General features: G+C 45.3%; 1 protein-coding gene and 1 long non-coding RNA gene across 6 annotated transcripts in view; one reads left to right on the top strand and one right to left on the bottom strand.

Annotated features, from left to right (window-relative positions):
* Positions 1-2,347: 2,347 nt before the first annotated feature.
* Positions 2,348-13,437, bottom strand: C1RL (complement C1r subcomponent like). 5 transcript variants are annotated; one of them, XM_029955699.1, is made up of 6 exons: positions 13,296-13,437; positions 12,477-12,705; positions 6,572-6,761; positions 4,543-4,656; positions 4,330-4,404; positions 2,348-3,445 (listed from the first exon to the last, which is right to left on the bottom strand). In XM_029955699.1, the coding sequence occupies exons 1-6, from the start codon at positions 13,364-13,366 to the stop codon at positions 2,673-2,675; spliced, it is 1,452 nt and encodes a 483-aa protein (XP_029811559.1). In that variant the 5' UTR covers positions 13,367-13,437; the 3' UTR covers positions 2,348-2,672. The 5 variants fall into 5 exon arrangements, with proteins under 5 accessions (XP_029811559.1, XP_029811560.1, XP_029811562.1 ...); XM_029955700.1 differs by having other exon boundaries at positions 13,284-13,364; XM_029955702.1 differs by lacking the exon at positions 12,477-12,705 and having other exon boundaries at positions 13,284-13,437.
* Positions 12,908-20,959, top strand: part of LOC115305459 — a 19,838-nt gene continuing 11,786 nt past the window's right edge. The window contains exons 1-2 of the long non-coding RNA XR_003914790.1: positions 12,908-12,932; positions 17,045-17,117. This is a non-coding gene — a long non-coding RNA (uncharacterized LOC115305459). The remainder of the gene's footprint in view (positions 12,933-17,044; positions 17,118-20,959) is intronic.

The raw sequence follows: 20,959 nt of genomic DNA, 5'->3' as shown, positions 1-20,959 counted from the left end.
CTATACCGCAGGGCTGAGGAATGAATCTGATGGCGGCTGATCCACGACTCAATCCCTGACATGACCCATGGCCGTGTCAGGTTGGGAAAGATAAAAGATAGAGGAGAAGGATAAGGACCAGATCAGGAGACAAGAAAGACGGGGAATCTTGTTTAGCAAATCGCACATTAGCATTGTGACAGCGTCTATGTTGTGTCGTGTTGTGTTTACAGTGAAGGCAGAATAGCAGAGGTTACAGGTTAAAGGGCAGTGATCCAAGTAGGAAGGTCTTAGCTGAAGCTTTCCCATCCATCCCAGGGATTCTGAGTTCTGTCCTGATATAAACGACAGGACTGGAAAGTGACAAATCTGGGCCACCTCAGCTCAGCCCCCGCCTGCCTCCCCTCTGCCCCACCACTGAAAGGAACCTTTCCTTGCACATTTGTTGGATACCCTTGACTTACACTAAGGATAGAAAGAAACAGCCGTACAAAGATTGCATCTGCACTGGCTTAAAAACCAGTATTGAAGACATTGTCTATTTTATTGTTCATTCCTCTTTGGATTTGAATCTGGGGGAAAAAGTTTTTCTCTTAAACTTATGGTGAGTTTCCTTCTTGGAAATATGTGTATCTAGATAGATCTAATAGATATAAGTATATAATTTTTGCTTTGTCAGGGAGAAACATCATTTTTTTAAATCTTAAAAATTGTTTTTTCTTTGTTTTGAGAGAGAGAGTGTGGGTGGGGGAGGGACAGGGTAGGGGGACAGGGGAGCTGAAAGAGGCTCCTCACTGACAGTGGCAAGCCTGACGCGGGGCTCGAACTCATGAACTGTGAGACCATGACCTGAGCCGAAGCTGGATGCTCAACCAACTGAGCCACCCAGGTGCCCCTCATTTATTCAATAATAAAAATAAATAGAATAAAATGAATACATGCTCATTAAATAACATTTAGCAAAGTTTAGCAAACACAAAAGAATAGGGGAAAACAAAACAGCCCAAATTACACCACCTACAACAACTTCTGATTCATATTTTTGGGTATTTAAAAACATTTTTAGGCTATTTTTAATAGTCTTTTATACTATAGGTTTAAAAAATGGTTAAAAAAAATCAAAATAAGCACACATATGTACCACTTTGAGTCCTGCTGTTTTTCAAAGATCAATTTAACCTTTAACCATATAGCCAAATTGACCTTCAATGTTAGCAAATTTACTCTCTTCTATAATGGCATTAATTTCCTATTTATTTTGAACAACTGTATTTTACTTATGTCTTCCACTGTAAATCACTTCGAGTCCTTACTACAAATTAAAGACCCCAGACCACGGGGGTCCCACGGTTCTGGAGGCTGTCTGCAGAAACATCCAACCTGGTGCTGGGCTCAGCGTGGTGTTTGCAGGAGACAGCCGGATGTTGTCGTCTCCCCCAAAGCAGGAATTCCCAGGGGTCCTGTAAGGATGTGGGGACTGGGAAGGGTAAGTACAGGAGGTCTTGAGGACACTCAGCAGGTATCATGGTGTACCAGAAAGCACATGCCCTTTGCTGTCCCGAATGAGCGGTGGGTTTTGGGCAGGCCACTTTCTCTCTCTGGGCTTCAGCTTCCTCATTTGTGATATGTGGATCATTACACATCCATTGCAAACTTGGTGTGAGGAGCCAATGAAATAACATGGGAAGCACCTGGTGTGCAGAAGATGTCAAGCAAAATGAACTATTCACTACGATAATTGCAGCTAGGCCATGGGGTGAAGGGTGAAACCTATACTTTGAATGTGGGAAGGAAAGGGGCTTTAGAGTGTTTCAGAAATGAAAGCAATTAAGACCACATCCCTCATACTGCACTTGAACAGGGGGATGAGAAGGTGCTAGTCTTCCAGGAGAGTACAGTGGAAGCCATGTCAGCAGGAAATGAAGTTTATTATTATTATTTATTTATTGAAAAAAATTTTAATGTTCTTATTTATTTTTGAGAGAGAGACATAGAGACAGAGTGTGAGCAGGTGAGGGACAGAGAGAGGGAGATACAGAATCTGAAGCAGGTTCCAGGCTCTGAGCTGTCAGCACAGAGCATGATGTGGGGCTCGAACTCATGAACCACAAAATCATGATGTGTGCCAAAGTCGGGTGCTTAACCGGCTAAGCAACCCAGGTGCCCCTATTTTATTTTATTTTTTGAGAGTGAGAGAGAGGGCACAAGTGAGTGAGGGTGCAGAGAGAGAATGAGAGAGAGAGAGAATCCCAGGAAGGGCAGACAGAGAGAGAGAGGAAGAGACAGTGAGAGTGAGAGAGAGAGAGAGAGAGAGAGAGAGAGAGAGAGAGGGAAGTGGGGGCTCAAGCTCACTCAATGTGGTACTTGAACTCATGAACTGTGAGATCATGACCTAAGCCTAAGTCAAATACATGTGACTGAGCCACTCAGCCTCCCAGAAGAAGTTAACGGCAACTGGCTGAGATGTACAGGGCTTCCCTGGGCGGAGCACAAACTCGCAAACTAGAAGGAAGGTGGGGGGTGGGCAATGGGAAGGAGGAGGAGTTCTCTCCATGAGGGATAGGGCAGCAGTCCTTGAATAGTGGTTCCCTGCCCCCATCCCCATCCCTGAGCCCAGTCCAAGCTCCTACACTTCTCCTTTCTGGGCAAGGGGCCCTCCATAGTTGAGTGTCACTGCTCAGGTGCCCCCAGGGTCAGTCCTTCCCCCCCATCACTCCCTTGATCCAGTCCAGGTAGTTGAGCACTTTGGTGTAGAAGCCATAGCCCTTGCCACACCCGACGCCCCAGGATACGATGCCCGTGGCCACCCAGTGATGGGCACGCTCGTCCCATACCACATAGACGCCACCACTGTCCCCCTGGCAGACACTCTGCTGCCGCATCTTATCCCCAGCACAGAACATGTTGTCAGAAAACACCTCGGACCTCTGCTTCTCTCGGAGCCAGGCCTGGCAGGCCGCCCTCGGGGCGACGGGCAGCCTGGAGTACTTGAGCTCAGTGGTTAACCAGCCCCTCTCCACGCCGAACCCGCTGACATAGCCCAACACGCCGCTGCGGTAGAGGGTCTCGCTGTCGGGCAGACAGACGGGGAGGAGGCTGGGGCCGAGGCGGACACTGTGTTGGAGCTCCAGGAGGGCAATGTCCCCGTTGAAGTTGTGGGACTCGTTCTGGCGGTAGTCGGGGTGCACGACCACACGGCGCACAGGGTGGCTTCCCAGCCGCAGCATCTCGTCTATGCTTGTGTGGCCCAGGAACACATCCACGCTCCGGTTCTTCCGGAGAAAGATGCCGTCCTTGGGATCGATGGTGTGGGCGGCGGTGAGGATCCACCTGTCGCCCAGTAGGGCCCCACCTCCACGGCCGTAGATACTGGTAAACGCTTGCCAGGGGAAGTTACCCAACTTGGCTTTGGAGGAACCGAGGGCCTCCTGGTTCTGGGCGATGGGGGTGAGCGGCCGGCCACAGACTGGGAGAGAAGAGGGGTGCAGGTGACGTCAGCAACTGCATCAAGATGCATTTGTTAAAGACCTGCTTCTGTGAAGTGCTCTCTCTTCTGTCTCCACAGACACTTTAAAAAATCACTTTTGGGGGGGCCTGGATGTCTCAGTTTTCTGAGCCACTCCTGATTTGGGCTCAAGTCATGATCCCAGAGTCATGGGATTGAGCTCCATATTGGGCACCACGCTCAGTGTGGGGCCTGCTTAAGATTCTCTCTCTCTAAAAAAAAAAATCACTCTTATTTATTTTACCTTAATAATGGAATTAAAAGTTTTAATTCCAATGTGATTAGTTTCATGTGTGCAATATCCAACAACTCTACACATTACTCAGTGCGCATCATGGTTAAGTGTGCTCTTGATTCCCTTTGCCTGTTTCACCCATCCCTCAGCCATTTTATTTTTATTTATTTTTAAAATTTTTAATGTTTTTATTTATTTTTGAGAGACACAGAGTGAGTAGGGGAGGGGCAGAGAGACAGAGAGAGGGAGACACAGAATCCAAAGCAGGGTCCATGCTCTGAGCTGTCAGCACAGAGCCCTATGCGGGGCTTGAACTTACAAGCCGTGAGATCATGATCTGAGCCAAAGTCAGATGCTTAAACAACTGAGCCACCAAGACACCCTTCCTTTCTCAGTTAATGTCTTGATCCTGAAGAATAAGGAACAAGATCCTTGCCTCTCCTTTTCTGGGCCTTCCTGATTCTCCTTTTATTCTGCACCTTCTGCCTTTATCTCTCCCTTTCTACCCCGAGGCTTAATACCCCCATGTCCTGCTCCCACAGACCCCATGGACAGCTGAGGCTTCTTTGGAAAGTGGCCACAGGATGGGTGCTGGGAGGTCTCTACTCACCAGGTTCACAGGGAGGAAGCTCATCCCTATCCTGGGTCTCCTTCCAGGGACCCTGGGTTGTGCAGGTGAGCATCCCTGAGGGGTGATATGAGGGGAGGCAAAGAAACAGGCTCAGAATTGGGAGGTGGCGGGTGGCAGGTGCCCAGAAGGCCTCTGGCCTCTTGGTGGGAGTGAGGCCAATAGGAGCTGGTTCCCGAGCAGGTGGGGGCTTACCTGGCGGCACTGCCTGATAGTAGGGCTCCTGGCAGTGGTTCTGGATCTTGGAAGCGCTCTCTCCAGCTGTACTGATAGCCTCAGAGCCTCCACTGGGCCGGCTGTGGTTCATGCCTGTGGGAAAACAGTGGTCATGAGGACCTAGACTGAAAACCCAGGGACCCATTCTGGCCCACGGACATATTTAGTTTGACTTGCACAATCTTTTATTTAGACCACTTTAAATGGGAAACCTGGGTGGCTCAGTCGGTTAAGTGTCCGACTTTAACTCAGGTCATGATCTCTCAGTTTGTGAGTTTAAGGCCATGTCAGGCTCTGTGCTGACAGCTCAGAGCTGGAGCCTGCTTCAGATTCTGTGTCTCCCTCTCTCTCTGCCCTTGCCTGCTTGCACTCCATCTCCCTCTCAGTCTTTCTCTCTCAAAAATAAACACTAAAATTTTTTTTTAGAACATTTGAACTATTTTTCACCAATCAGATTACTAATGATCAAAGATGATAGGGGCATCTGTGTGGCTCCATCAGCTCAGGACATGATCTCGCAGGTTGTGGGTTCGAGCTCCACATAGGGCTCTGTGCTGACAGCTTGGAGCCTGAAGCCTGCTTCAGAAATTGCGTCTCCTTTCTCTCTCTCTCTGTCCCTCCCACTCTCCTGCTCATGCTCTGTCTGTCTCAAAAATAAATAAACAATGATGAAACAAACGATGAAAAATGTGGAAATAACCATGATGAATAGGGTATAAGGAAACAGGTAGTTTCAGACACAACTGGTCAGTATATATTAGCGAGACTTCTTTGGAGGGAGATTTAGCAATACCAAGATTATTTAAAAAACTTTTTTTAGTGTTTATTTACTTGTGTGTGAGAGAGTCAGAGCATGAGTGGGAGAAGGGCAGAGAAAGAAGGAGACACAGAATCGAAAGCAGGCTCCAGGCTGCAAGCTGTCAGTGTAGAGCCTGATGTGGGGCTTGAACTCACGAGCCGTGAGACCATGACCTGAGCTGAAGTCAGACATTTAACCAACTGAGCCACCCAGGTGCCCATTGCAATACCAAGATTTAAATTGCAAATGTTTTTTCACTTAACATGTCCACTTATAAGAATTTACCCTCATACACGTGCTCAAAGATGTATGAGCAAGGATACCCTTAACAGCAATCTTTGTGGCAGCAAAGTATCAGTGGAGGGCTGATTAATACATTGCGTGCATCAATCAAATGGTCATTAAAAAGAATTAGGCAATGGTAGCATGTACATGGGATGATCTTTAAGACATATAATGGGGCGAAAACTACATTTAGGATGTTGCATTAGGCAATCCTTCCCTTCTCTGTAAGAACATATATAATTGAATGGCATAGATGTGTTTGGAAAGACAAAAAGTGGACAAGGGGTTGTTTCTGGACAGGGTAGCCAGGGACGAAGGGCCAGGGATCAGAGGAAGACTTACTTCTTACATTATTACCATATTATATTATTTTTATTTACCATATTATGTTATTAAAAATTATTGTGTGTGTGTGTATTATCTTTCAAAAAAATCTGAGTTACCATTTGAAAGTCCAGAATTTCACTTAAAAATTTGGAATTTTGGGGGCGCCTGAGTGACTCAGTCAGTTAAATGTCCGACTTCGGCTCAGATCATGATCTCACAGTTTGTGAGTTCAATTCTGGTGTTGGGCTCTGTGCTGACAGCTCAGAGCCTGGAGCCTGCTTCAGATTCTGTGTCTCCCTCTCTCTGCCCCTCTGCCGCTCATGCTCTGTGTCTCTCTCCTTAAAAAATAAGCATCAAAAAAATCTGGAATTTTTGGCTTCTCTTGAAGGATGAGATCTGCAAGCCTTTGGCCTAGAGGTCTGCGTGGAGGGAAGTGCTGGAACTGAGCGGCGGCTGCCCCTTGAACTGGGGCACAGTTGGGGTGAGGAGGGGTCACTGATCCCCACCTCAGCAGTCACTCAAGCTTCCACTTGTCACTTCAGCATACCAGGGGCCATGGCTGTGGGCAGAGGCTGCACCCCCGGAAGGGACACTCACCCACAGCTTGGTAGAGGGCCAGGAAGCCCCTGTGGAGGCCCGTGGTCCTGTCCTGAGAGGAGGCAGGTGCTCGGAAAGTCAGCCGCAATCGGTTCCCAGGGGACACAAACTCCGTCTGACCAGGAGGGCTTCCCAGCGGGGAGCCCTGCTGCCCACAGAACCGGCTCGGATCCATCCCACTGGCTGTGATCTGAAAGGGGAGGGTGGGCAGACAGGTGTGGGGTGAATCTACACCACAGGATCACATCCTGGGCGTGGATTCTAGAAGGTCTGCACACCTCTGGGGGCCCGGAAGCTGTCCCTTGGGGAGATATCCTCCAGTAGCTTCCTGTTCCGTTACTGACTCCCATTGTTTCATCCATGACCAGATACCTCGCATATTTCTTTAGCCTACCATAATTACCTTAAAGTCCACCATAGTTACCTGCTTTCAAGAAGCATTTCTCCAAACAGTCCACTGGATTATTAATTCTAAGAAGGCAGGAATTAACATCTATTTTGCTCACCACTGACTCTCTGATGCTCCAAATGGTACATGGAGAGAGCACCACAGCCTTGAATCAACAAATTATAGATGTAAGTCCTTTCCATCCAGCTTTCTTCATCCCCATCACCTTCCACTTCGAATAACTTCATGTGACCAACATCTGTGAGGCAATAAGTCCCTCTGCAAAGACTGAGCCCCTTGGGTTCCTAGCTTTCCTGTTCTTATTTTGGAATGTTCTTCCTTCTGTACCCCATAAACTTAAATGCAGCCACTGACAGGGTGTGAAATCTATGGACACAAAATGTACACAGTGTGTGCACACTGGTTATTGTTGCTATGTTCTTTAAGCAGGCTGTCTCTGTTTCTGTCACTTCTGACTGCCTCAGTCCTGCTCAAATCCCTTCCTGTGGGTTCCCCGACCTAAGGAAGGAGTCCCTCTGGCCCATGCTTCATGCCTAATCTCTGTTCTGGACGCACGGCTCACTGGTCAGCTCATTTGCTTTCTGAACCATCATACTGATGCACATACCATGGGCTTTCTTGCTAGCTCTCTGTCCCCTCATTCTCTTCGAATCTCAAATTCCCTTAAGACTCTATCCAGCCCATCTCTTCATGGTCACAGAAGTTGGGTGGAAGTTGGCACAAAGAAAAATTTGGGCCAATACTTTTCCTTCCTTAGAACATCAACAAAACTAATTTATCTATTTAAGAGACCTGCCTCTTGGGGAAGAAGTATTTGCCCTAGGAAATGGTCCTTTACTGATATAGTTTGTTGTTAAATGCTCCAGTTTTCTTCTTCCTCTTCCTTATGAGTTGTTGGCTAACTAAAGTCACTTAAGAGTCTAACTGGCAGTATAGAATGAACACCCCACTGAGAGTCATCAGACTTGTGTTAAATTCCAGACTTTGCCCCAACTCCCTGTGTGACATGGAGGGGTTTCTTAACCACCCCAGCTCTCAGTTTCCTCCCATAAAGTGAGACCTCCTATAAAATTACCTGTGAGGCCTCTTCTGGCCAGGAAAACATCATGCCCTGTGACTGCTCTCTAGTACCTGCACGTGGGGCTGTGATGAGGATGACACCAAACACCTGCTCTTTCAAAATTTATTTTGTTGTATGTGCGGCAGAATCTTAGGGTTCACTCATCCTTTCATTTATTCCTCTACTTTTTAAAAATTTATTTATTTACATTGAGAGAGAGAACATGAGCTGGGGAGGGAGAGAGAGAAGAAGAGAGAGAGGATCCCAAGCAGGTTCCACACTGACAACATGGAGCCCAATGTGGGACTTGATTTCATGAACTGAGAGATCACGACCTTAGCCAAAGTCAAGAGTTGGACTCTCAACCAACTGAGCCCTCCAGGCACCCCTCATTTATTCCTTTAATAAAGAGTTATTGACTGTGTTCTATGTGTGAGACACACCATGCTAGGTGCGGGGGTATAGATATGAACACAGTTCTGCTACCGAGGAGCCCCCCAAAACTGAACTGAACCGTGGGGTGTTGAATTCTGCATTTGAGGTGTCTGTGTGATCTGCTCTGGATGCAGAGAGAAGGGAAGAATCCTATTCCTGAGCTTGAACTCCCTCAAGTATATTCCACAATACTGACAAGGGAAGAGTCAGGCCAAGTCCATGACCGAGAAGTGCAGGGCTCACAGTAGGTGCTCAACAGACAAAGGCTGAATTGAATGAAGTATAGCCCTGACTGCCAGTTAAATATGAAGCAATAAACACATGCATTTATTTCCTTTCCCACCTCAAATCCCACCAATATGACAGCAAAGGGATAAAATGGTATATGTGATCAAGGACAAAAAAGAGAGAGGAAGTGACAGCAGATGAGAGATGTCAACACTTTGGAAGATGGAATGGAGATGGACAAATGGCAATGAGTCTGCAAAGATGGAAGCCAACAGAGAGTGGGCAGATTCTCATCACAGAACCCAGGGAGGTTTCAGAAATTGTGGTAACCAGGAGCTCCTGAGGATGAGGATGAGGGAAGGGCTGGCAGAAAGCCTATGTGGGGGACCTCTGAATTCTGGGTCCCTTTGCCCACTCTGTGCATCCAAGCGACTCCCTCTGGTTCACTTTGGCAGAAGACCTGAGCATGAGCTAGACACCCTGGACTTGGGGGTCCCCCAGCACTCTAGACAGAGGTGGTGAAGACCACAACTGAAAGAAGAGGGATTAGGTGAACGTTTCTGTATCGAACAATGAGATTTCCTTCTCTGCTTTTTTGGCAGAATGTTGGCAACCCTGAGCAGGAGACCAGAGGATTCTGCTCCAAATTTTAGCTACCCACACAGAGCATCTAGTGCCACTGAAATATTTCACTCTTGAATATGAATGGACAGCCATGGATTATCAGACATTGTAGGAAAGTTTCTAACACAAAAAAACAGAGACCAAAACAAATGAACAAAAAAACAAACCTGGGTGAAGCAGAGATAATACAAGGAACAGAAGACACATTTAAAAATAAAATCTGTAGACGGAAAGGAGTAGATATTGCCTCAATGAAACAAGAACAGTGTTCTATAAAAAGGCACATTTTGAGGAATGAACTTTTAGACATGAAAAAATACATTAGCAGAAAAAAAATTAAAATGTTGTTATTTAAAGTGAGGAAATATCCCAGAGAGTGGAACAAAAAGAAAAAGAGATGGAAAACAGAATAGAATGGATTAACAAAACTAGAGAATCTCCAGAACTTACAACAGGTCAATTACAGGAGGTACAGAAAGAGAAAGTAAAGAAAGTAGACATCTGGAACTTATTTAAAAAATAATACATGAGTGGTGGGTGGGGAGAGAGGTGAAATAGGTAATGATGAGCACAAGGTATATTGCATGGAAGTGTTGAATCACTCTATAGTATACCTGAAACTAACATTACAGTATATGTTAACTAACTGGAATTTAAATAAAAACCAAAAAAAATGAATGTGATGGAGAAGAAAAGTACAGCATAGGGAATATAATCAATAACATTATAATAGCATTGTATGGTAACAGATGGTGACTACACTTATTGGGGTAGGCACTGAGCAATGTATACAATTGTGTATTCAATATGTTGTACAATTGAAACTAAGATAACAGTGTATGACAACGATACTTCAGTTAAAAAAATACCAGAGCGTTCCCAGAATTGAAGGACTAGATTTAAAACAACTCTACATTAGAGGACACCTATATAGCTCAGACAGTTAAGCATCTCACTGCAGCTCAGGTCATGATCTCATGGTTTGTGAGTTCGAGCCCTACATTGGGCTCTGTGCTCACAGGTCAGAGCTTGGAGCCTGCTTTGGATTCTGTGTCTCCCTCTCTCTGGTCCTCCTCCATTCACACTCACTCACTCTCTCTCTCTCTCTCTCTCTCTCTCTCTCTCTCTTTCTCAAAAATAAATATTTAAAAAGAAAAATAAAGTCTCTACATTAGGGGTACCTGGGTGGCTCAGTCTTTTAAGTGACTGACTCTTGATTTTAGCTCAGGTCCTGCCGCCCCTGAAACTAACTAACTAAAGTAAACAAGCACATATATAAATAAAAATAATAAAAAGTCTCCAGGTTAGAAAACCCTGTACAATGAATAGAAAAAGACTCACATCAAGGCTCATCAGAATAAAAATTTAGAATACTGGCAATAAGGAAAATGTTCCAAAAGTTCTAGAGAGAAAGAACTAAAGATCAGGAATCATAATCATACCAGACTTAACAACACTAGAACAAGTAGACAATATCATCCAAATTCTGAGGGGAAATGACTTCCAACCCAGAATGCAACCCATATCAACTGTCCATCAACCGTGAGGGTAGAGCTGGGACATTCAGGGATATGTATGATCCTTTACAATTTATTCTCTCCTGCTCTTTCTGGAGCAGAATGTACTCCTCCAAAATGGGGGGACTAAACCAAGAAAGAGAATGATATAGGATTCAGTTCCAACACAGGACAGGTTAAAGAACCGCCCAGATGGAGGGAGAGGGAACTCCCAGAATGCATGAGGCTCTAGAGAGCAGGGAACTCAGACTGAAGAGATAGGCCATGAGGAGGTCTTCAGATGTGATGCCACCAGTACAAAGGAGGACTAGAGTTTGAGATGTGTAGTTGATTATACTGATTATGTAAGGAGGAGATTTACTGTCCTGGCTAAGAGCCTGGGAGACTAGCTACAGGCAGAAGTAAGAAGACTAAAAATCAAAACAAAAACAAACAAAAAAAACCCCCCAAACTCCATGTGGTTACCGATTCCTGGGAGACCAAAAAGTCGGAGAAACAAGGACATAGAAATATGTTACACTGTGTGCTCAGAAGTGAATATTTAAAATTTTGTTAATGTTTATCTTTTTAAATTAAAAAAAATTTTTTAACATTTATTTATTGCTGAGAGACAGAGAGAGGCAGAGTGTGAGCAGGGAAGGGGCAGAGAGAGAGGGAGACACAGAATCCGAAGCAGGCTCCAGGCTCTGGGATGTCAGCACAGAGCCCTACGTGGGGCTCAAACTCATGAACTAAAGATCATGACCTGAGCGGAAGTCGGATGCTTAACTGTTAACTGACTGAGCCACCTAGACACCCCTGAAGTGAATAAAGTAATGAGAATGCAAATAACGAGTACAGAATTAACTGGAGATGCTAATAGCGGTAGACAGGGATGACAGGGGTAGGGAAATGTGAAGAACTAAGAGAGGGAAATCGAGTCCTCTTCTTCTAGACTCAGACATTAAGCGATCAGATGCAAAAAAGTAACATAATAAGCATGCTATTTATACACATGGGAGTAAATGCCAGATGGAGCAGCTACATGAATTGTAGGTGCTTCCCGGGAGGGGCAGGGGGGCTGGGAAGAAGGCTGGAGACAGCTGTTTTCCTGATAAGCCTTATTCCATATTCAATTTTTTAGAGAACTATGTGCATGTATTAGTTCAATATGAATAAAATTTAACCCAAAGCATAAGGTAAAGTGCTGTTTTTAAAGTGTTCTTATTCTGCAACTTGATCAGTCACCTCATCTTTTGTTATTATCTACGCCCAGCTTTTTGATCTGACAGAGCCTGCGCTCCACGAATACACGGTGGATCCTTAACAAGGATGTGTGAGTCCTTGCTCTTCTCCTCAAGGGTTTTGCAGCGTTTGTGCGACCCTCTGTACAACTTCCAAAGGCAGGCCCTGCCCTGCTTCCCTCTCTCTTGCTCTGTGGGGCCCACAGGGTAGTGCGGGCAGGGACAGGGCCGCTGGTGGAAGGCTGTGCCCTGGGGCAGCTGCTGGCCTCCTAGGGAAGCTGCTTGTACACCAACTTGGACTCCTCGACCATCCTTTTTCTTCAGGGCACAGCCACATCCCCCTGCCTCTGGGCTCCAGGCCAGGAGGCTTCCTCCCCAGAGTCCCTCCAGGACCCCCACCACAGCTTACTGTGACAGAGTCCTGCTCACAGTCCTGGGATGGCTCCAGGTCAAAGTCCCGGAAGACAAGCCTCACGGCGAAGCCCTCTGGAGCCTCAATGTCAGTGCTGCTTTTCTGGCCTTTGACATATGGCTCTGGATAACCCGGGGATGTCAGCTGCTGGGGTAGTTGCTGGGCCAAGAGCACGGAGCCCTGTGTGGGGCAAGCCTGGAGGACTCCCCAGAGGAGTAGCCACCACCTGTGAGTTGGGGAGAGCAAGATGTGGCCATACAGCTGTGGCTCGAGGCCTGCAGAAATATGAGGAGGAGGGGACAGGCAAAGCTACGACATCAAGAGGCACTGGACTGGCAAAAGCATTAGCAGCTGTGGCCTCAGCCCTTGAGGCCCGGGCACCTGCTGGTGCCTCCCTCATTACCCCTCCTCACCCCGATTCCTTCAGCCTCCTAGCCAGCCTGAGCTTGTACTGTGAGTTTTCCACCATTGCTCATTTCCCCAGACAGTCTCAAAGTAGGGGGCTGTTCTCTGCTTCAGCAAATCCCAACCCCACCCTGGGATCTGAGGGGGTAATGGTGGTAGGAGGGAGGGACATTTAAATATGTGAGTTTCCTGGCTCAGACATGGAAGGCTGGGGAAGGCTGCTAGAGACTACAGGCAAATTCCAGCTCTCCTGGGCATTAATTGGCTCTGTGTGTGTGTGTGTGTGTGTGTGTGTGTGTGTGTCCGTGTCCAAGTCCCTGGGTCCCACAGTCCCCGACCGCGCCCCCCCCCCCCGCCGCCATTTTCCTCTCCTCCAGGCCTCTCCATGGGCACACTCACATCTTGCCTCACCAGCTTGTGGAGTGGGGGCTTCTCCAGAGGTAATTTCCCCACTCTGAGACCAGGCATCTGGAACTGGACATCTGGGAGGACTTAGTCCACGCCCGGGAACAGGAGGTGGGGCTGGAGAAGGCCCCGTAGGGGAGGAGGGAGATGTTACTGGAAATGAGTTAGGTAATTTGCCACAGTTCCTTTTTCCTAATTCTCTGGGTTGAGCGCCACCTGCTGTCTGATTCAGGAATACTTTGCCCACCACAATTTAGAGGAAAAACATCTACAAAATCACCAATTGCCCTCAGGAGACATCAGGGGGTGAGGAAGGCACTGAGTCTTGACTCTTTTGTACTGTTTAAAACTAATTTTTGCCTCACGCATGCATCACACGGTAGGATGACTCCTTGTGAGTTAAAGCTGTCACCTTTAGGTGGGCCATATCTCTTCCTCTCTGAACTTTCCACTCATTTATGTTGCCAGACCGCCTCTTGTAGAAATTGAAGTTTGTGATCCATGAACTTAAGCTTCTCCTTCCTCCTCTCTCCTCATCCAGGATAGGTTGGGGCACTTGCTGAGGTTGTCTTTTGAATCCTGCCCACAAGCCCTAAGCATCTGCTTGTCCAGCAGGGTCAAGCTGGGGCAGGTCTGGGGTCAGGCCCAGAGTAGAGCTTCTTTAGACAAATGCCGGAGGCCATGACTGGGGGCAGAGGCCACCCTCCCTGCAGCTCCAGAAGGGACACTCACCTGTGGCTCCATAGGGGGTGGGAAGCCCTTGTGGAGGTCAATGCTCCTGTCCTCAAAGGAGGCAGGTATGTGGAAGGAAGGTCAGTATGTGGAGGACACAAACTCCCTCTGACCAGGGAGGCCTGCCCAGTGGGGAGCCCTGCTGCCTTCAGAACCAGCTCAGAGCAGCCCCGCTGTGATCCGAAAGGGGAGGGGGTGGGCTGGCAGATGTGGGGTGAATCTGCATCACGGGCACAGGGTCACATGCTGGGCATGGACTCTAGCCCCCTGTAGGGCACACCTGTGCATGTGTGTGTTTGCCCCATCCAGGCATGCCTGCACACTTCTGGGGTTCAGAGTTATAACAAATGATGGCTTTGTCAAACAGTTCCCCTTACCCTCTTCCCCGTTCTGCTAGCTGCAAAGGCTGCCATTTTGAGCATTGCTCCTCCCCCACTCCAGTGCTCTTGGTCCACTCTTCTTTCAAGAGGCTCTCCAGAAACCCTTAGGAGCACCCCCAAGCAGAGTATTAGGTCAGCTACTAGCTCCATTGAGGCAGGGACTGTGGCTACTTGGCTCACCATCCCTGATGGCTAACACGCTGCCTAGCCGTGTGGTTGAATCTTGACTCTGTGGTAGAAAGTCTCTTAGCCAGCTTCTTCCCTTTCCCTTCCATGCTAACCCTCAAATCTCCCTTCCTCCAGCCCCACAGTCACTTTGCCAAGTACTTTTCTGCTACCAGTCTTGGGGATCTGACTTTTCCTGCTTCCCCTTCTTTTGCAGGACACTTCCCCTCCCCCCTGCACGGTCAACAAAACACACTGGGCTGTAACACAGCCATCTAATAGCAGAGTGAGAAGAACCTTTTTTTTTTTTTTTTTTGATAAGAATCTAAAGATACTACACATACTGAACATGGTATGCCTCTGTAATATTTTGTAATCCCGTGAGAGCAATAAGCAGCTCCTTCCAGGCTCTCCTGGGTCATCCCTCTGGGTTCCCTTCTCTCCTGGAGCATTCCTCCACCATCTTAGTCCAAGGGGGAGGTTGGTAGCCAATCTCTCTCACTCCCATTTCAGAAGGAACTTCTGCTTTGGGCCCCACATGCACACTGCTCAGGTCCCTGGTTATGTGTTCTCCTTCTCCTTACTTCTTTCTTTATTTGTCCCTCACGCCCACTGCTTTCCTCCCTTCCTCCAGCCTTTGTGTTCTTCCTTTGATCTTCCTCTCTGATCCAAGGTTTAGCTCTAACAGCTTCCTCTCCTCTGAGCCTCATGTCACCCCTCTTCCTGGGGAGCCTCTGACTTGAGAAGGCAACTAACTTCCTGTTGAACTTGGAAATTTGTATTGGCTCCTAAGTAATAAGGATGCAGGGGAGATGGTGACCCCAAATATCATGGTCAGAGCGTTAGTCTTCCGTACCACGGAAGGGGTGCGGTGGGCCACAAATTCCAAATCACCTCAAGTTAATTGAATTTGGGATTAAGCTGCTTTCCCCTCTTTCTTTTTCCAGCTCTTCCCACAAGGCTGATTCCTATCTTTCCTGGTAGATCACAGCACCAGGATTCCTCTTGTTAATTCAAATGATCACAGACCCTTGGGGCACCTGGATGGCTCAGTTGGTTAAACGTCTAGCTCTTGACTTCAGCTCATGTCATGATCTCGAAGTTTGTGGGATTGGGCTCTGTGTTAACAGTGCAGAGCCTGCTTGGGATTCTCTATCTTCCTCTCTTTCTGCCCTTCCCTTGCTTGTGTTCTCTTTTAAAATAAATAAATACACATAAAAAACTTTGTAAAAGGTCTGTGATAATTTTTTTAAGTTTATTTATTTATTTTGAGAGAGAGAGAGAACATGAGCGGGGGAGAGGTAGAGAGAGAGAATCTCAAGCAGGCTCCACACTGTCAGTGCAGAGCCCAACTTGGGGCTCAAACCCACAAACCAAGAGATCATAAGCTGAGCTGAAATCAAGAGTCAGATGCTCAACCAGCTGAGTCACCCAGGCGCCCCTCAAATTATCACAGACTCTAAAACTCTTTGAAAAAGAAAGTCATACAGAGAAATGGGACTTTACCTTTATGCTTGAAAGACAAGAGAGTCCTAAAGGTCTAACAAACAAACAAACAAACACACAAACAACAATCTCACAAGAATTTATGCCTTTTGAAAACTGAAGAGGTTAATTTAAATATTGTTTTCAGAGTAATAAGTTATCAATTGCCAACCAGAGTTGCAGAATTTTAAGGTTTATAGATTTCATTGTATTGGTCATATAGCAACCATCACTGATGGCTGAATGTCTTAAAAGATTCCTCTGTACAAATTACACTTTCAAAGATGATATAAATATAACATAGAACAGGATTGCATGTTTTCACACCAGTGGGACTGAATGTTCTTAATTTACCACTTTATCAGAATCAACTCTATGAAGCAGAATCGTGTCTGATTTTCTGCAACTCTAGGATAAGGGGGAATATGTTCTCATCTTGCTGAGATTTATTTTGTTAGTATTCGTGGGGCTTACTTTTCAAAAACAGGCACCAGAATATCATTTTAGGGTATTTAGAGGGGGAAAAGGCAGGACTGAGAAGCCTAAAATGTACAAAAGAGAATGTTAACAAATGGAATATGAAATACATTCTGGTTTTCATCTACAATTAGGAGACAGGTCCATTTACTACAGGACAAGTGAGAAGGTTTGGCCCAGTGAGGGCCGTGGCCTGGAGGAGTAGGAGGAACAGAAGATCACTGGAAATATAGTAATTCCCATCACGACTGTTAAAAAAAGTCTCTAGAGTAGACATGACTTACTGTCTGGCTCAGGAATAGCTAAAATATTGGAGGTAGTTTTTACCCCAATTGAGGCTTAAATCTCTGAGATCAAGAAGACATCTCATCCACCAACACCCAGACTTAACTTGAAGGAGAAGCTGAAGGAAAGTTCTGTGGGGATCATGCCAGCTGTTCACTTTTAAAAACTTCTCTATTTCAAAGACTATTTCTATTTTTTTATGCTCCTGGTTCTCTGTTAATTACTCCCCAGACCAGAAGATCAATGGCCATGTGAAGGTCCCAGGATGCCGTCTCATAGTGGAGAAAGGAAGACTCTGGTGAAGGTGAGTAGAATTCACCTCTGTGGATTCCTCCTCAGTTTTGGGCCTGCATTGTTCTTTCTACCTGGCCTTGAAGTGGAAATCTTGAGAGACAGCCACTGTCTGGGGTCCTGCCTTCTCACTGGATGTCAGAGTATGTAAGGCGGTTGACCATGGCCTGTTTGGCCTATACGTGTGAAGCATGACGGGCCTTAGATGTCTAGATCGGGCCACTTTGTGCCAATTGCAGCAGAAGGAGGAGGCAAATGGAGCCCTAGGAGAGGAAGCCTTCTACTGCCCCCTGTAGGTATAAAGCTGGGACCTGCAGGAACTGCCCTTGAATAAGAGGAGCCATGGCAGAGCCCCCAGGGCCTGGGAGGAAGGGGTACCCAACCAGCCTCTGCATCGTAAGGCCTTAGGGGCTGGGTCTCGTGTTCTTTTTCTCTGATGTTCTTTGTCATATTCTTTTGATCATGCTTCACTATAGCCCCTCCTTCCTCGTGTAGCCATCTAGCCACCTATCAGCCCTAACAATACTGGCCACTTTAGCATTTATTTTCACCCACCCTGATTCACTTTATTCAAAGAAATTCTTAGAGGCAAGAGTGTTCCTGCCTCCCCATGATGGTCATCAGCTCCCTGAGTGAGTCTGACAGGCCTAATCAGATTTGTTAGTACTTTACCCACCAGGGTATTAACTTTCTCTCAGTCTCTTTGTAGCTTTTGTGGACTAACTTTATCCAATCTTCCAGAACACTCTTCAGGGTCATCTATTAGGAGAGGATATGTCCCAATTTGGTTGGAACAGTCCCCGTTTACACTGGAATCAGTACACAGCTCCATCAGTACACAGCTGGAATCAGTACACAAGCATTCTGGCACCAAAGATGCAGAGAAGAATATGCTCATGGTAAAGAAAAAAGATGGGAAACATAAGCAGAGAAATATAAAGTTTAAAAAAGAACAAAATGTAAATTTTAGAATTGAAAGACACAATACTATATGAGATTTTAAAAAATCATTGGAGGGGTATAATAGGAGAGTGGAGATGGCAGAAGAAAGAGTCAATGACCTTGCAGATAGATAAATAGAAATGATCCAATCTAAAGAGCAGAATTTTTTTAAATGAGCAGAAATGCAGGAATCTGTGGGACAACAAACAAACAAAAAACACCCTCTACTATATGTGTTCTTGAGTCCCAGAAGGAGAGGAAAGAATGAGGCAGAAAAAAAAATATTCAAAGAAATATGCTGGAAATTTCCCAACTTAGGTTAAAAAAAAAACCCAAAACATTTTTAGATTAAAGGAGCTTGGTAAACTCAAAACAGAATGGAAAATTAAAAACACACAAAAAGCACATCTAGGCAGATCATAGTCAAACTGCTAAAAGCCAAAGATAAAGAGAAAATCTTGAACGCACCCAGAGCAAAAAAGACACACCGCACACAGAAAACAACATTTTCAATGTCACCGTTTTCTCATAAAAAACAATGCAGACTAGACGTCAGTGGAGCAACATCTTTAAAATTCTGGAAGAAAAAAAATTGTCAACTCAGAATTGCCTTTCCAGTGAAAATATTCTTCCAGAATGAAGATGAAATAAACCATTCTCAGATAAAAGAAAACTCAGAGAATTTGTCATCAGCAGACCTACAGGATGAGAAATTCGAGAAAGAGAGCGAGGGAGTACAAGCGCAAGCTTAGGGCAGAAGGGAAAGGAATCTAGGTGGAAGATAGAGCTGCAAGTTGCAATAAAGAGAAATGGTAAGTTTGTAGCTAAATATAAAACCTATTTTTTTCTGAAGTTAAAAATGTATATACCTGTTGAAAGCAAAAGTTACAACATTGTATCTAGGGTTTTATAACATGTAGATGTAACATACATGAAAACCATAGCATAATGGATAGAGGTGGACTATGGTTTCTGGGTTTCTTCATGCAATATTAATTCTAAGGAGATGGAAAAGCTAAGGACATGAAGAAATCCTCTCTGGGGCAGTGGATCTCCACTCTACCTGTGGTCTGACAAACCCTGGGGATCCCTGATATCCTTTCATGGGGGTTGTGATGTCAAAATTATTTTCATAACAAATCTAAAATACTATTTGCTTTTTTCTCATGAGAGTACCATAAAGTTAGCAGAAGTCACATGAGGTGTGGAGATATCAACTCCTGACAACTAAAGGAACATGTATTTGTGTATCCTTGTGTTTTAAAGTGCTCTCTGTTTTGAATTGGTCAAAACAGATATAAACAATGTATCTGGACAAGAATTTAGAATAACAGTCATAAGACTAATAGCGGTCTTGAAAAAAAGCATAGAAGACACCAGAGAATCTCTTGCTGCAGAGATCAAAGACTTAAGAACTAGTGATGATAAGTTTAAAAATGCTATAACTGAGATGCAAAATAAACTAGATACAGTGACATCAAGGATGGAGGAAGCAGAAGAGAGAATAGGTGAAATAGAAGATAAAATTATGGAAATTAATGAAGAAAAAAGAAGGGAAGGAAATTACTAGATCACAAGAGGAAAATTAGAGAACTAAGGGATTCCATGAAATGAAACAATATCCATATCATAGGAATTCCAGGAGAAGAGTGAGAGAAAGGGACAGAAGTCTTATTTGAACAAATTCTAGCTGAGAACTTCCTTAATCTGGGGAAGGAAACAGGTATCCAAGTCTAACAGGCACAGAGAACTCCCTTTAAAATCAACAAATCAGGTCAACACCATAATGTATCATAGTGAAACTGGCAAAATACAAAGATAAAGAGGGAATTCTGAAAGCAGCTAGGGACATATGGGCCTTAACCTACAAGGGTAGACGCATAAGGGTAGTAGCAGACAAGTTTACTGAAACTTGGCAGGCCAGATGGGAGTGGCAGGAAATATTCACTGTGCCAAATAGGAAAAATATGCAGCCAAGAATCCTTTATCCAACAAGGCTGTTATTCAGAATACATAGACTTTCTCAGACAAACAAAAACTAAAGGAGTTTGTGACCATAAACAAGTCCTGCAGGAGATCCTAAGGGGGACTCTGACTGGAAAGCAGCAAAGACTACAAAGGACCAGAGACATTACCACAAACATGAAACCTACAGATAATACAATGACACTAGAAGCTGTATCTTTTAATAATCACTCTGAATGTAAATGGACTAAATAACTCAAGTAAAAGACACGGGGTATCAGGATGGATTAAAAAAACAAGAATCATCTATATGCTGCTTACAGTAGACTTATTTCAGACTAGTGGGAACCTGCAGATTGAAAGTGAGGGGATGGAGGACCGTCTATCGTGCTAATGGACACCAAAGGAGAGCCAGAGTAGCCATACTTATATCAGAGAAATTAGATTTTAAAACAAGACTGGGGGGGGGGCACCTGGGTGGCTCAGTCGGTTGAGCATCTAACTTCGACTCAGGTCATGATCTTGTGGTTCATGGGTTCAAGCCCCACGTTGGGCTCTGTGCTGACAGCTCGGAGTCTGGAGCTTGCTTTGGGTTCTGTGTCTCCTCTCTCTCTGCCTCTTCTCCACTCACACTTGCTCTCTCTGTCACAAACATAAAAAAATAAAAAATAAAACAAAGAATGTAACAAGAGTTGAAGAAGGGCATTATATCATAATTAAGGTGTCGATCCATCAGAAAGAGCTAATAATAGTAATAAATATTTTTGCCCCCAACTTGAAAGCCTCTAAATAAATAAATTAATTAATCACAAACATATGCAAACTTATTGATAATAACACTGTAAAAAAATTTTTTTAAATATAGTTTATTACCAAGTTGGTTTCCATATAACATCCAGTGCTCTTCCCCACAAGTGCCCCTCACTATGACCATCACTCCCCTACCCC

This window comes from Suricata suricatta, chromosome 10 (genome assembly GCF_006229205.1).
Source record: "Suricata suricatta isolate VVHF042 chromosome 10, meerkat_22Aug2017_6uvM2_HiC, whole genome shotgun sequence".
Classification (NCBI taxonomy): Eukaryota; Metazoa; Chordata; class Mammalia; order Carnivora; family Herpestidae; genus Suricata; species Suricata suricatta.
The sequence above is the reverse complement of the archived record's forward strand: the minus strand, read 5'-3'. Positions and strand labels throughout refer to the sequence as shown.